The sequence below is a fragment of the Macrosteles quadrilineatus genome, unplaced genomic scaffold (genome assembly GCF_028750875.1).
Source record: "Macrosteles quadrilineatus isolate MER2022 unplaced genomic scaffold, UCM_ALF_1.0 Scaffold_1__1_contigs__length_201487025, whole genome shotgun sequence".
NCBI classification, from domain to species: domain Eukaryota; kingdom Metazoa; phylum Arthropoda; class Insecta; order Hemiptera; family Cicadellidae; genus Macrosteles; species Macrosteles quadrilineatus.
In genome coordinates, this window is record NW_026542594.1 from 185,319,921 (window position 1) to 185,335,837 (window position 15,917).

At 33.7% G+C, this 15,917-nt stretch overlaps 1 protein-coding gene across 1 annotated transcript in view; it reads left to right on the plus strand.

The window, feature by feature from the left end:
* LOC128991597 (tubulointerstitial nephritis antigen-like) overlaps positions 1-15,917 on the plus strand; it is a 48,676-nt gene that overhangs the window by 23,696 nt on the left and 9,063 nt on the right. The window contains exon 2 of the mRNA XM_054414621.1: positions 8,687-8,945. Within this exon, the coding sequence (XP_054270596.1) occupies positions 8,687-8,945 (259 nt within the window). The remainder of the gene's footprint in view (positions 1-8,686; positions 8,946-15,917) is intronic.

Sequence of the window (15,917 nt, forward strand, 5' to 3'; positions counted from 1 at the left end):
TATTTCTTTTCATATAGGTTTTTCGTTTTTTATCACAGGTTGTAGCTGTTGTACTCAATTGCATAATACCATCAGTTTTTATATTGCCAATTGAGATGGGGACGTTTTACAAAGTAAAATCTAAATTTCCATTATTTCCCCCCCCAAAAACTTTAATTCTAAAAAACTACGAAAAATCCAATAACTTAAATTAAGTAGGTAACAGTTTAATTTCGCAACTGGTTTAAGAAAAACCCCATATCACAATCAGGTTGAAGAAGCCTTTTTGTGGTGACTTAATAACAGCCTCACCACAGATTTCGGGTCAATTCTCTAACCTCAAAATCACCGTTGACTGCCAGGTCAAGCGAAGTGTTTGGACTGAGCAAAAAATGGAATGAAATCAGTATCGATTTCAACTATGCATAGTATATCTTTATGATGGATATAAAACTAACTAACTGATAATTCGTCATTTGTTAATTATGTTAATTAATCGTGTGGTAATTAATTAACTGTTCTGATATGACATTTTAAAATGTATTTATATCTTTTCATCAATAGTTTTTGCACAGTTTCCCAACCCAAGTATTGATTGTATTTTGAAACACCGTTGTTTTTGACTCGCTAGTAGATGCATTGTTAAAGATTAAAGGCTTAACAATTTCTGAAAAATAAAGTGAAAGATTGACCTAAAATAGTTTAAAACACAAATTAGCTGGACCATAATTTTTTTCTGTGTATATATGCCTAGTTAATAAATAAAAGTGCTATGACTGTTTTAAATTCCCTAAATCCAAAAAATCTAGGATTGCATTCAATTATCATGGATTGATCTAACAACATGACTTCACCACTTAAAGAATTATGGAAGGAAAAGTTCAGTGAAATATGTGTACCATAACGAACATTTCCACCTTAATTATGGCGGAGCTTAAACTCATTTTCCCCAACTTCAATTTAGTTTGCATTAGTTAAGTATAAGTAATTAGCAGTCTAATTTTTGCAATACTTGAAGTTCCGTTACAATAAATTTCGTTGGTTTTTCTTTGGTAATCAATTCTTTACCTGCCAATTGTGTTGTCTGAATTTCTACGAACTTTCTTCTACTTCTAAATTTAGAAAACACCTCGTTCTAAATAAATTGAACGATTCTCGGAACCATTCGGAAACTATTACGCAAATTAACACATTGTACTTGCAGTTCCGGAACGGTTCCAACTATTCTACGCAGTAACAGTGACAGTGTTAGCGCTAATTATCACATTGTAGTTGCAGTTCCGGAACGGTTCCAACTCTATACAGTAACAGTGACAGTTTTCGCTAGTTGTTGCTATAAACAACACCTTATGGCTAATTGTTTGGCGAAAGTTGCAGTCGTTTGGGGGTCAAAGTCATGGCTATAAATAGTGCAACTTTTGGCAGACTGTACTAAAACTCAACAATCTGCATACCTACTACTTTGGTTGTAGAAAATACACAATATTTCTTAAATTGCATTATACAAAAAGCTGTAATTTTTTAACTGAATGGGCTATAGTTGATAGTTAATTAATTGAACACTGTGATTCAATAGGTATTAAAAAAAAAGTAAATTCCCCACACTCGTAATTTAAACTCTTAAAAAATACTTCACAAGAAGTGTTCCTTGGTACGTTGGTACGTTATTGCATGATCTATACAGTAAAGCCATCAAGACCGTTATTAATGGTGCAAAGATATAAAAAGGTGGAAACCTCAAACTAGAACAAGATCCAAAATAAATCCATTCAAACGTCCGCACCGACACAAAGAAAACGGAAACACATCTCAGAATGTCAGATAAAGCGAGCGCGTCCAGAGGAATCTGACATATATCAGGTAATAAATACCTAAATACTTGAGTGGTGGGTGTGTGGTGTGTGTGTGTGTGTGTCTACCTATAAACAATGTACACTAAAACATAACCTCAAAATAGCCTGGATGAATATGAACGCGGGAACACGCTTCCCGCCAGAAATACACCAGTGATGTCAGCTGATAGTAAATCATATGGTTTAACCGTAACAGCTGATTGTGATGTATTAGAGCGGCGACGCGATTTTAGAGGCGGTGACGCCAAAGTTGACTCGGACGACAATTAAATGCTCGTTGCTGTCGTCTTAATTGACCGCTCATCATTGAGCACAAAACAAAACTGGATTTGGGTCAACTCGCTGCGCTCGCTATGCAAATGCGACGTATTGTATGGGAGTGAGTTGTGAGGATGAATAATTTACAGGGTTTCACAACTAAACTGCTATGGATATGTAAAGGAACTAATTTGCTTTCGGAATTAGTGAAAAGCATTGTTGAAAGTGCGGGTTTGCTGGTTTTTAGCAGACATTTTTATAGTGAAGTTTTTGCGTCATTTCTTTTTGCTGTGTTTATTTAAATTTATGTTGGTTGGTTTTCTTGGTGTCCAGAGTTGTTTATTAATACGTATTGGTGGCTAATGAGTGACCTAATGATATCTGTATACATATTGACAGCTAGTTTTACAAATTGATTGATGTCTAAGGATAACAAGTTCAGTTATACCATAGTTTTTAAAAACATAATATTACATCACTTCATCTATGGTTATACGTCTTAAAAATTAACATTAAGCAACATCATCATATTAAAATAGTATTTATAGTAAAATATTAATTTGTATATTACTAACACTCTATTTTACAAAACAAAAACATAAAATAATGTAGATCTATATTATAAAACTTCACTCATCTGAATCAAACTACAATTATCAATAAAAGTATTTAAAATTCACTTTCATTTACAGTTCCGTCTCTTGTTTACAAACTGACTGATAAAAAATCAACAGAAGGTAACCAGCTGCTAAATTGGAATTTAAAAAATAATGCATTTCTAAGCAAATCAGTGGCCAAGTGGCACTTGGAACTTTGAAAAATATTTCTAGAAATAATTCAATGGTTGGTGCAAATACCCAAAGTATATTATATCTGTTTGATCACCCTTCTTCTCTGCACTAGATCATAATCTTTAAAATTACGCCTCAATCATTAAAATCTGTAAGAACTAATGAAAAAGGAATGTTATAGAGAAACACCTTGTATTACGTTTTTAGATTTTATACACCTATCAGTAAAAATATGTTCATCGATTTCAATTCACTAGATCCACTAAAGAATTATTTTACCTTCACCAAATTCGCTTGGAAGCACAGACAACAATCCTCTATCCAATAGGTCAGAAATGGTTTAACATAGGAGCACAAACAGTCTTTAACCTTCCTTTGTCTACAAATTTTATGGCTTTATTTGTTCAAACCACTTATCGTGGTCAGTGAAGCATCAGGTGGTTGTTATCATGATCAAGTACCAAACATTAAACATCTGGGAGGTCTTGCAAGTCGAGCAAAGTGGTTATTGAAATAAGGTAAACGCACCAGTAGCTGACAGTATAAGAAAATATACGCACTTAATAATCCGTGGTTTTGAATAAATAGGAACTAAAGAGATATTACGGATTTTATGTGATTCTAAATTTAGTGTAGTTTTCAAATTTGTCATACAAAAAGGGGTTTTTTAAATATATTTTATAACATTTTTAAACTTAATTCAACCTTTGTAGATGTTCCAGTGGCTGACAGTGAAAAAAGTGCTTGTACCAGTAGCTGACTGTCAGTTGTCCCAGTAGCTGACACTGGAACTATAAAAGTAATAGCTGCTAAACCTAAGGGTTTTATAATTTATAAGACGAATAAAATCTAAATTATTAATTCAATTATAAAATCATGCAAAACGTTATTAGGAAAATTTATTTTACATATTTTAAAATAAAAATATTTACATTAAAAAAAATAATTAAAAAATTACCATGAGACCTACGGTAATAGCTCTATTTCCAATAGGGAAATTCGCTAAAAGTAGTTGTGGGGTCTTATTTCTTTATTATAATGACATTTTAAGGTGTGTTTGAGATCACATAAATTATACATAGCATGCAAATTGCGATGGGTAAAACCAATTTAATATTGTCCAAAAAGCAAATATCCCCTGTCAGCTAGTGGAACTTGTATGGCTTTTGTGTACCAAAGCCTGACATTGATACAATTTTAAATCCGAAACCCCTAACACCCCAATTTTATCATGAAATTGTCAACAAAGGTATAATTGATAAAAATAATGAGCCTAATCATTAATACTATTTAAGAAATTTAGCGAAATTACAAAAACCCAAACTTACCTTCTTAACAATTTCATTAAGGGAATCGACTAAATGTGACGTGTACAGACAGGGTCGCTTTCAAACCACCACCATTCAGCGAGTATGCGCTAAATTTCACTGATTTGTTAGTAAACAAATCAAGAATAAACATATGTTCTTCTAACAATGCAATCATGTGTACATATTTTTAAGAGACCACATTATAATGTAAAGAAACTCAAACTGTCAGCTTCTGGAGTACTGTCAGCTACTGGTGCATTTACCTTAGGTCTAAAATTATTTAGATCATGAACACTGACTTTCTTGTGGACTGGCTTTACAATTCATAATTTTATTGCGTCTGGAAAACTTCCCGTTTGAAAGGAGTGGTTGATGATATGAACCAAAGGATATAAAAATGTCCTTATAGTGGGGTAAAAAAATCTAGTTCTAAAACACTGGTGGATATTGTGCTCTTCTTGATGTTGTTTAATTGTTGAAATCACATGTTTAAAACACTTTTAGTTGGGTACATTATTAGTGAAAATAGTATACAAAGCAAGAAGAACAAGAACGACACATAAAAAGATAACTTCAAAATTCACAAACAAAAATGTTTGTTAACACCATTTAAGCTGTTTTGATATGAAAATTATATTGCATGGTGTATGAATTTTAGTTCTGTCAGGGTCGTCAGGGTCTATTGCAAAACCAGAAAGCCTGTTTGTTTTTATGTCAGTTTGATGCCCAGTTGCGTTTCAAAGCACTTATGGATATCAAAGGATTTTATCTTGTATATGACAAATTTACAGTCTGGCCATTACTAATGGACAGAATGGTCGTAGAACACATGATAGTTTTGTTGTTGATGAAATAGTTTCAAAGTTAGACAAGCTATTTAAAAAATCAATGCGTGTTTCATGAAATTTGGCATTAACGTTTTTAAATGGCCGCCATATTTAGAGAGATTTTGGACCGAAACTTTGTTAGCTCTTTTTAGCTACTAAAATACACATTTATACTAATTTTGAAATCTCTATCTCAAAAAATGCCCAAGATATAAAATAATTCTTAAAAATCATAAACAGACCGACAAACAGAAATCTAGGCATTTTAGAACCATAGGCTACTTATACGGCATTTTATGTTTGTCTTAGCCCAAGGAACAAGTCCAGAAAATATGTCCATACAATTTTGGAAACACCCTGTATAAATTATCCATCCATAAGTTAAATATTTGCATTTTACAATCCCTTGCTACAAATTGTCGAATCGTCTTTAGCAGTGTGCCACATATTAAAAAATAACAAGTAAATGGGGCATGTTTTAAAGAAACGTTCTGAAAAACGTAATGATTTGAAGATCGGTCCCAATGGTTAGGCCTACGTTAAACGTTGACCTATTTTGGTACGTAAGTTCTACCTTATCTTGTTATGACATAGATTATACGCAATATTTTACGCTTCATGTTACAAAACTGCTGCCATTTAAGACCAAGGTACACTGATAAGCGAGTTGTCTGAAAACTAGTTGTATCGGTAATTAAGAGATTAAATTAAATATCCATTGAAATTTTATCTTAACGCAACGGGAGTTCAAGGACGGTTTTAACACTATTTGACAAAACCCGTTTTGAGTATTTTTTTAAAGTCATTTAGTTTGTTCAAAACAGCTATTTTTTCTACGCCAGTGGTATTTTATAAAAGTAAATCCTTTAGGGGAAACGGCCCAAAACCATTAAAGTTTTGTGATGTGCCGGGGATTGAACTCGTTCCTCCCGCACCGAAGTCTGAGACGCTCCTGTACCACTAAATCAATGTACTTAGTTTATCTTCATTTTAGGATTTTTCAATTTTTACTCCATTAATTTAATATTGTTTACATCATAATGCAAAAAAAATTATAATTTCTTCTTATATAATCTACTAATGTGTATGTGGTAGCATCAAATTATTTTTAAAATTTTAAATTCATACATCTTACAATGTGCGTTAAATCTAAAAGGTAACAATTATTTATCCGAGATAACATATGATAACAAATAAGGTTTTATTTGAAAAAAAAAACATATCATAACAAGGTTTATTTGGAAAAACATATGATAACAATAAAGGTTTATTTGGAAAAAACACAATTGGCAACACTGGGTCAAAGTCACGGCCACAAATAGTGCAGTTGGCACCTCTGCTTGGATTGTTAAAGCAGCGTCACCTTTTCTTTCATCTTTACACACGCAACTTAATGCACTTGCAATTCACCTTTGTCCCATGTAATTCATTTGCCTCGAGACACCTATAAATTTCAAAGAGCGAAGTTTATGCTCTAACGTTTATCGGTTCATGCTTTTCGATCTACATTAAGTTTATGGGTTTGAAGGCGTTGACTCTAAAATGGTGCAATAAAAATAGCGCTGGGCAACAATGTTCTGGAAGTTAAAACACTTATGAATTTGTTGGGTAAGTTTGCAAAACCTGTGAAATATTTTTTTACGATTTAACATTTTATAATTTTATTTACGAGATTCCTCGATGGCTCTTTTTTCATCGAATACGATCGAGAATAGAATTTAAGAGACGATACTTAACCGACGCGATGTACAGTATTATCATTTATATAACCTATTTGTATTATAAATTTATTAGATTCATAATGGTTCGTAACTGATAAAATGTATTACCATAGGTGTCAGGGTAAGACCTGGACCCGGGAGGCCGGGACCGATTTAATCTTTAGTTTTGAGGTCACCAGAGGCCAAAAACTCAATCATACAAAATTCATATATATAATGAGACCCTCAAAGCATTCTCTTTATAGTGAATTTTTCCAAATAGAGAGAACGAGTCTCCGGGACCGATGTCTTTCGTTTTGAATTCCCCAGAGGCCAAAAACACAATCATATCAAATTCAGATGTGACCCTCAAAGCATAAAATTTCGTTATTTCTTCAAAAAACTTTGTGTACATTAATAAGACTATACGAGAAAAATCTTACGATAATTGTTTACTCTACCGACAATTTTAGTTAAATCATATTCAACAACTAGGTACTTTATTTCCCTGAATATTTCCAACACGTCGCATCCTTTTTCACTACAACAAAGTTCTTTGATATTATGTTCCAGCGATTGCTAGGTATTTTTCTTTGTTTCATACCCATTTCCACTTCTCAAACACAGCCCGAAGATTTTTACTCCAGTTAATGTATATTTCCAGCAAAATTGATACAAATTGCAATTACTCTGACACATTCATACAAATTTCGACCCAACCAAGAGATTTTTCCAAGTCTTCAAACATTTTTCCCTAACTGTTAGAATTAGTGTCAGGAAGCTATGCCTCTCACTTTTCCCACTGACCAAAGACACGTTCCAAACGCAGGCGCCTAGCTCTGCACAGTCTGGTTGTCTGCAGAAGCTGATGCTGCAGTGCTGACGCAGTATGCAGCACGATGTGGGCGTATGTCATCAGCACACGTCAGCATCTTCTATCGCTCAAAACAAAGAGATCTGTATTCTGCCTCTCGCTCTCTCCATGTTCCTAGAACGTTCAGAACTGCCTCAAGTTATTGCAAACTGCACTATACAGCAGTAATATATGAGTGGTGTTTTGTTGTTAGGATTGGACATGTGAAATTATTGGTTTCATAACAATAAACATGTTGAGATAGAAGATCGTTTGTTCTACATCACGTTTGGTTGAAATAGTGGAAAGGTCTAGTGTAGCGTTCAAGCACTTCATCATACTTCAGACAAAATTACTTAGAGATTATGGAAAGCATTTAAACTTTCAAAAAGTGGAGTAAAGCAATAGATCTGACCATGAACTGGAATTTTGATAAATGGTCTTAGCTCTTAACCTGGTCTTGATCAGTTCTACAAAAGGATCAGTTGATCAGGAGGGAAAGGATCAGGATTGATAGTAGGACAAAAGTTCACTTCTAAAATCATCTTACAGTAATATTCAGATCCCACCCTCAGTATAGTGTCTAAATTTAATAAAAGAGTATAATTACGAACTAGAATTATTCTTTCAGTATGATGAAGACTGAAGGCTCCCAAACAGATTACGGATTCGGTATCTTAAATTCGTATTAAATATGTAAAATCGTAATCTCACGATGGCACAGAACACAGAACTCACCTTAAGTTAACGGTTTAGCTTCAATATTTCTCAAACAACTGTATTTCTCTAGGAAAAGAACAGTTTCTGCAGAACTCCAAAGATAAACTTTCCTTTAAACCTTCTCCATCCAATAATACATCTATGTAGTGTTTGCCTTCACATCTGAAGATTGCTAGTTCGTTTCTGGACTAAGGTGTCATTTCTTATTCGGCTATCAGTTAATTACGCAATCCAACAAAAGTTCGACATTATAGCAACCATTATAGGGTTTGAAACCTCAGAAATAAACTGCAAAGTAATTTCAATGGGGTGGATAATCGCATGGCAAATTTCTTGAAACTCCAATTAGCTCTTTGAGTCGTCTTGCAATTTCTTCACCCATTCCCTTGTTCCAGGCGGTGGTGCTGGTCGCGGTCCTAGCTGCCACCAAGGTCTTCGCCCTCAGCGACATGTCGGACATCCCCGGCAGATTCTGCGAGACCCGGAGGACCCAGTGCTGCGCTGCCAGGGAGGACGACTGCTCGGTTCCTGTCATGGGAACCCTGTGTTACTGTGATCAGTTTTGTGATCGTCCAAACGGTGATGACTGTTGTCCGGACTATGCGTATGTGTGTTTGAACGCCACTCGCCCTACGGTCGCTCCGATTACCAAGGGTAAGTTGGATTGTCCAGAAGCATTTATGTGTGATCTGGATGGATTACAGTTATTAAGATCAATTTGCCTTTACATTCTGTAATATATTATTAGTCTTCGGCATATAGGTAGCTGCAACATCAAAATTGTGAAAATAATAATTGACGTTTCGTTTGCGTTTCGGTACCGGTATTCCATCTTCACGTTAAGCATATTCAACATGTCTTGACGTCATTTTTGAATTATTGACGGGACTGAGTTGAATCTGAGCTCTTAGTTTTAAAAGCCTCAATTCAACCAACCATATTTGTTCATATATTTGTTCACTATTGTGACCCCATATAAGAAACGATGATATTATGGTTAGTGAATATTATCATTTAATGAGTATTTATAAATGTAAGTATCTAAAAAAATATTCTCTCAGATGTATTTTTCATGAAGATTCTCCGACTTTTGTTCAAGCCAGTCACCAACCAAAATTTCAATTGGCAAAAATGACGTTGATGTTACTGTAGCAGTAGATCGATGGATATTATTTAGCTCTGTACCGGTCCAGTGCAGAAACAAACACACAGATCGCGCATATTTCCTATGTTAAGGAAATAACTGTATCATCAGAACATGCCTAACTGCAAACTAGGATGCATACGATTATTCGTACAAACACATCGCAATAAAATTTGTTTTGCAAATGTGTAATCCGCATGACATATTTTGTGAATATAGCTCTACTGTAAACAAACAACTAAACCTTTGTAATGTTCTATTTAGAACTCTAACCGTATTACAGCATTGTTTATTATCTGACTTCAGATCGTGACGAATCCCTGTCTTGTCTTCTTTGTTGTTTAGGCCATGAACAAATCAAACAATGGCCAAACACTGTCAAATCTTTCAGTCGTCTTTTATAGTTGAGTTTTCATCGTGTGAAGACTTCTTCATATTTAGTTCATTTTAACAAACTTTCACGAAATTAAGAATGCAATATGTATCATGAAATGGAAATTGATTACATCAAAAGATTACTGTATCTGTTCATTTAACCACAAACTTAAATTGGTATGAAAAAGTGTATAGGAAAATGCAAACAGTAATACGACTAAATAAAACAATAATGAAATGTTAAACCCCATATTCTCCTTTATTCTAGAATATTATCAGTGTTCTATAATTTGCATGAAACGTTGTTCATTTATAGGTCCTCCTCGAAGTGTTCAGCGGATTTTTCTGAAAACTATTTTATACCGTTCACGTACAATGTACATGTCCTCCCCATGTGCTTTAATAAAATTATCGATTTAGCAGTTACCTTCAGCTACAAACGTGTGTATTACCCTTTAATCCAAATTTGTATATTTCCATCCAAACGATATTTTGATTCTACACAGTTATAGTTTCGTTTTTACTTAATTGTTTAGTTTTAATGTACTTATAGCTTCAAATCGTGTAGTAATGTTGATTAGGTACATTATATTTAATTCAATGTATATCCATAGCTAAAGACCTGATCAAACTCCAATTCTCTAGTGAAAAATATTTAGAGAAACCGAAACCTTTCATTAAAATTTGTCAAACTTGCCATCCTTAACTCCACCCAGAAGTTAAAGGTATAATTATCCTAAATTTCCAGTAATTCCTTGCTCAATTTCATCATCACCATACGCCATACCGCATAGTAAGTTTTACTCATCCTATTGTATCAATAGATATCGCATTTGGCACTCTTCGAGGTCGGACTTTCGATTATCGAGTGGGTGTTCTCGATATAGACCAATGTCGATATAAATCACTGGTTCGATTGACTTGCTCAATGACAACTGACTAAACAAATGAGGTTGTCTTCGCCAATTGTTTAGACTTGGTCTTCAGACTGGCTTTGGTTGCCATGGTTATGCAAGGTGCTTTGTTGGTGATGGGGTGAAGCAAACATTTTGGTTGGATTGTGTATTTTTTGTGGTGATTTATGTATACACAACTAGATTAACTTCTGTTCAAAATCAAGCATGGCTTCCGTTTTACTATTGCCTGTAGTTTTGTTCCTATTTATAATGTTTCATTGATTACTTTTAATCACGCCATCTTCAATACCGTTTTTAACATTTCCTGCAATTTGGATGACAATGAAGCTCATGTCGTATCCTTTAGCTAAAAGTTTATAAAGAGTGAACAACTTAACCGTGCCACCATTGGTATCGCAGAAACTATTAGATTTTGAGAAAACATTAAATTGAGGGGAACTTCAATTATTTTTTTATGACATTCAAATGTAAATTTAACTTTTTCAGAAATGGTCGCCAATAATGGCAACTAAATTTGGAATTTCTTACGAAGTTCCATGTATTTTATGATGTTTTTAGAATTTAAATGTAATTTTATGACTTGCATGGATTTTTTTATTTGCGTTTCTTACTCTAGGAGCTACAGAATGCAGAATGTACATAAAAATCCACTTTTACCGAATTGTAATACGCTGTAGCTCCTAAACTAGTAGCTTTAGAGAAAAAATGTAAAGAATAAAAAAGTTGTAAAAAAAGGGAAGTTTATAAGGGTTCCCATAAGAAATTTTGGAAAGTGGCGGCCATTTTTGAAAAAATGGAATATATATTTTTGAATGTCATAAAAAAATAATGACTCAGTTTAAAAAAAAATGTAAGGAGGGATTTTGACTTTACTATCACATAACAACCTTCAAACCCTTTTGAAAATCTCGTGTGGCAGGTAAACCTGCAATGAACCTGCCGGGAAGCGAGCGAGCTTATCTAGTGGTAAAGCGGAGCTTCTGTCCCTGAGATCCCGGGTTCAAATCCCACCAAACGCCAATTTATTTTATCTATGTGATCATGTCACACCCATCTATGCCTAGCTTGAAGTGTAAAACGGTTCCGTGGTAGGAAAACAAGCGTCCTAGAATATTTGGGTGGAGTGTAAAAATTTTAAAAAGTCTAACCTGTCAAATAGCAAATGGGAGAATTTCAGCCATTATTTTGCTATACAGTTTTCAGTGTGTAATATTTTATTGTCGTTGGTTACGACAAACTTGTGTGGTAGACGCATGCACAGTGTTGATAACATATCGGAACTAGAGATGCATTGATGCACTGTTGCACTGGTGCACTGGTGCACTAGACAGATGTTATATGCATCACAGCAAGTCTGGGCCCACGTGCCATATTGAAGGTCACTGGAGAGAACAGAAGTCACTTTACCACGATACGTTCTCAGGAGAAACTAACAAATCCATTAAACAAAGTGATTAAGAATTGGTTTTAGTTAATTATGGTCATGGCCTAGTCAACCTTGATCAATCCATTTTTGATCAGCTGAATAAAATTTCTATTCGTCAAAATTTTTGAGTTTGAGTTTGGGTTAAATAGCCTATACCTAAATTTGAAGTAATGTTTATGTGTGTGTCTTTTCGTATATGTTTGATTTGTACGTAGCTACTTAACCACACCTGTGGTCCGATTTTGATTAAATTTGGTTTGTAGGTACTAAACCATCGTATCTCCAGGAGTTTTGTTTCCCTTTTTTTATTTAGATTTTCATCTTTATTTTTACAAATTTCATAAAATAACCGAAAATAGGGGTTTTAGAAAAAAACAGCTCGAATAGTTTTAATTACAATTAAGTGTGTTATGGTCCTTTTAACTCTCACTTAGCACCCTAAATGCTAAAAAAGTACGGTTCAAAAGTTATTAATTTTTTTGTGATTTTCACACAAAAAAGAAGAAAGAAAAAACAAAAAAAAAACACTCCCTTTGCCTTACCCATGATAATCATCCAATTCTAATAGAATATTCTGTAACTAAAAAAACACAATATATTGTCAATCTCTTCGTGAATTAATTTGCAAAATGAATTATTCAGACAATTGGAAGTCTGCTTGCCACAGTGTTTGCTACGGCGAGTGCTTTGCCTAAAGAATGTTGCATTTTCTAACTATCAATTTGTACAACGCGTGTTGCACGATGGTTTAGAGTCTGCTGTTTAGGGATCTTAAATCTCAACTTGTCTTCAGGAAGAAAGAACCTAGAACATAACAAGAATAGAACGAAGGAGGGTAAACACAATAGTTGAGCAGAAAAAGGAAAAAAGCAAAGAATTTAACAAGTGGGAAGAGGACAAATCAACGTTCCACTCAACCTATAATCACAACTGTACAATCCAAGAACTCGAGCTATTATTGCTTTGTTTTCAGCTATTGTTTTCACAAGATCGTCTGGTTAGTGTACAAATCCTGATGTGTTTTGAAGACTAGAATTCTCCTGAGGACACGTTCAGATTCCAGATCCCAAAGTTATATAACGTTTTTGTTTTTCCGGTGATGAAAAATATCCGTAATAATCTTGTAACCTATGTAAACGTACCATCTCCAACAATGAACTTCAAACAACACAACGAAGTGTATTACTTGTTTGCAAATTGAATTGTCATATACAGAATGTCCCAGAACTCTCTATCAATATTTTAGGGCATTGCTCCTGGGTAAGAAACATACCTAGATATCATATTTAAATTGTCCGGAAGTCCTTAGTTACTCACACAGCCGCCATTTTGTTTTTTTCAGTTATTAATTTTTTTCTAAAGAATGGTTAAACATACGAAATGGAAACTTTGCACAAACATTTAAATATGATATCTAGGTATGTTTCTTACCCAGGAGCAATGCCCTAAAATATTGGTAGAGAGTTCCGGGACACCCTGTATATCAACACTATTAACAGAAATAATAGACGGTAACAACAAACTGACACATACTTTCTCCCATTAGCTTGTCGACAACCCTTATAATGTGTTAGCGGGGGAGTAACCCTGGTTTTTTATGGGTAAAAGCACAAAAATTGCAATAACCTTTGAACCGTAATTTTTACAGCTTTGTGTGTTTTACCATTTGGTTTAGAGTTAAAATTCTAGCTGTATTTGTAAAAATCCTGTGTGCCCATTATTTTATGTTTTTTTTTTAGAAATAACCATAGAAAATCTTAATTTTGGAAAAATAAAAAAAAAACTCCTGGATATACTATTGATTAGTACATACATATACCTAAGTTCATCAAAACCAGAAACTCAAACTACCAAATTATAACGAAAACAATACTTTCTCCAAATACTATGTACGGGGGAGGAAGTAATTTCGTGCAAATCTGTGTCAACATCTTCATACAATCTTGAACATCGCAAATTTATCAAAGTTGCTTGACATTTGGATGACAATGGAGCCCATATGTCGCACTCGTATCCAACATTCAACATTAGAAGGTTATAACATTAAACAAGATTCTACAAAGGTTGCCAATCATAATCTACGTTAGTAAATTTCAAGGGAAGTAGGTAGGCATATCTCGTTTATACATCAATTACTGTTTTAACCTAACAATATTTAATCATAGGTTTGCGATAACCTTTTGAACCAATTTTGAACAAAAGTGTGGTACCGTAACGTGATGTACTAGTACTCAACAATAGCTTAACATTTAAATTGTGAATAATCCCTTTTTCGGGACATTTTCGACTATATTTAGGTAGAAAAGAGTCTTAAAAGTGAGAACTTTATTTAAGTAAGTTAAATAACCTTAATTAAGTTATGATAAGCTTACCAAACTACAACACTTATCATTCACAATAGCAATTTTATCTTTAAAAAATCTTACTAATATTATAAATGTGAAAGTTTGTGTGTTTGTTTGTTTGTTTGTTTGTTTGAAGTTCAATCACGCATAAACCACTGGACGGATTGGGCTGAAATTTGGCATAATGATAGCTCACATTCCCGATTAACATATAGGCATATTCTTATCTCAAAAATCCTCTCGGGCTCCGCCACAGTGGCTCTGTAATTCCCCATGTTAACCTTATTAGTATTCATATTTAAATGGAATTAAAGAATTTAGTCAGCTGTTTCAACTAAAAAAGTTGGTTCTATGAAATACAAAAGCATTAAAAAGTTATAAGATTTACTTACAGGGTGCAGCACAAAATTTTTTTGGCATTTAAGTAAACAGCAACAATTTGAACTACAGCAACAACACACTCTGATATTCAATGAGAACTGTCAACGTGGAATGGATGGCACTCACAGTTATGTTCAAGTTTTGAATGTCATGAAAAATTTGTGATTTTTTGTGAATTTTAATAATTTATTTTTCTTTATTGTTTAGGTGAAGTGGTAGAACATAATGCTATGGTAGACGTGTAATACTATACCGTAAATTCAAAGAAGCAAATTTTATCAAACTTTGTCCTCCCCCATTGCAAACGCAAAGTTTGAGTATAACTGCAATAAGCATTTTTAACTTATAAGCCAGCCCCGTACGAAGGACGGGTACTCTGCTAGTAAATAAATAAATAAAGGTCTTTTTGATTGTAAATGTGGAATGATTAGCTATGAAATTGATTAAAAATATGATTACATGATCAATCCTGACCTGTCTCAACTTAAATTAAAAGGTTATTTCTTGTACTAATTAGTATTGACACAACATCTTAAGAATGAAAGTTAAAAAACTGTGATTAGGACTTCTTCCTTACTTATCACAGAATAGAAAATGTCCCTGGAATAGAGCTACATAATCACAAGGAAGAATCATTTGACTCTTAAAAACTTACAAAAAAATGAATAAAATAATGAATGGAAAATCTCTTGATTGGATCTTAAAAGGCACCAAAGAAATACACAACAATTAAAAACTCCTTGTAATTTCATGACCAAAAATAAATAGTCTATTTCGCACAATGTATATGAACAATACGAATGAAGTACATCCACAAATACATAATAATAATGTACATTCCTTTAAAAAAAAACTTGAAAAACACAACATGTAAAACATTGCTTGAACTGAACTACCAATAAATAATATTTCGCAAGATGAAAACTACGATTTAACCTGTCAATAAGTTCAAAAGTGCCGCTATCAAGAAGGCATTGTAGACTGATTGAGTTGATCTATTCTGTCCAACAATTGACCCAAGGTATCGCCCGCTATCGC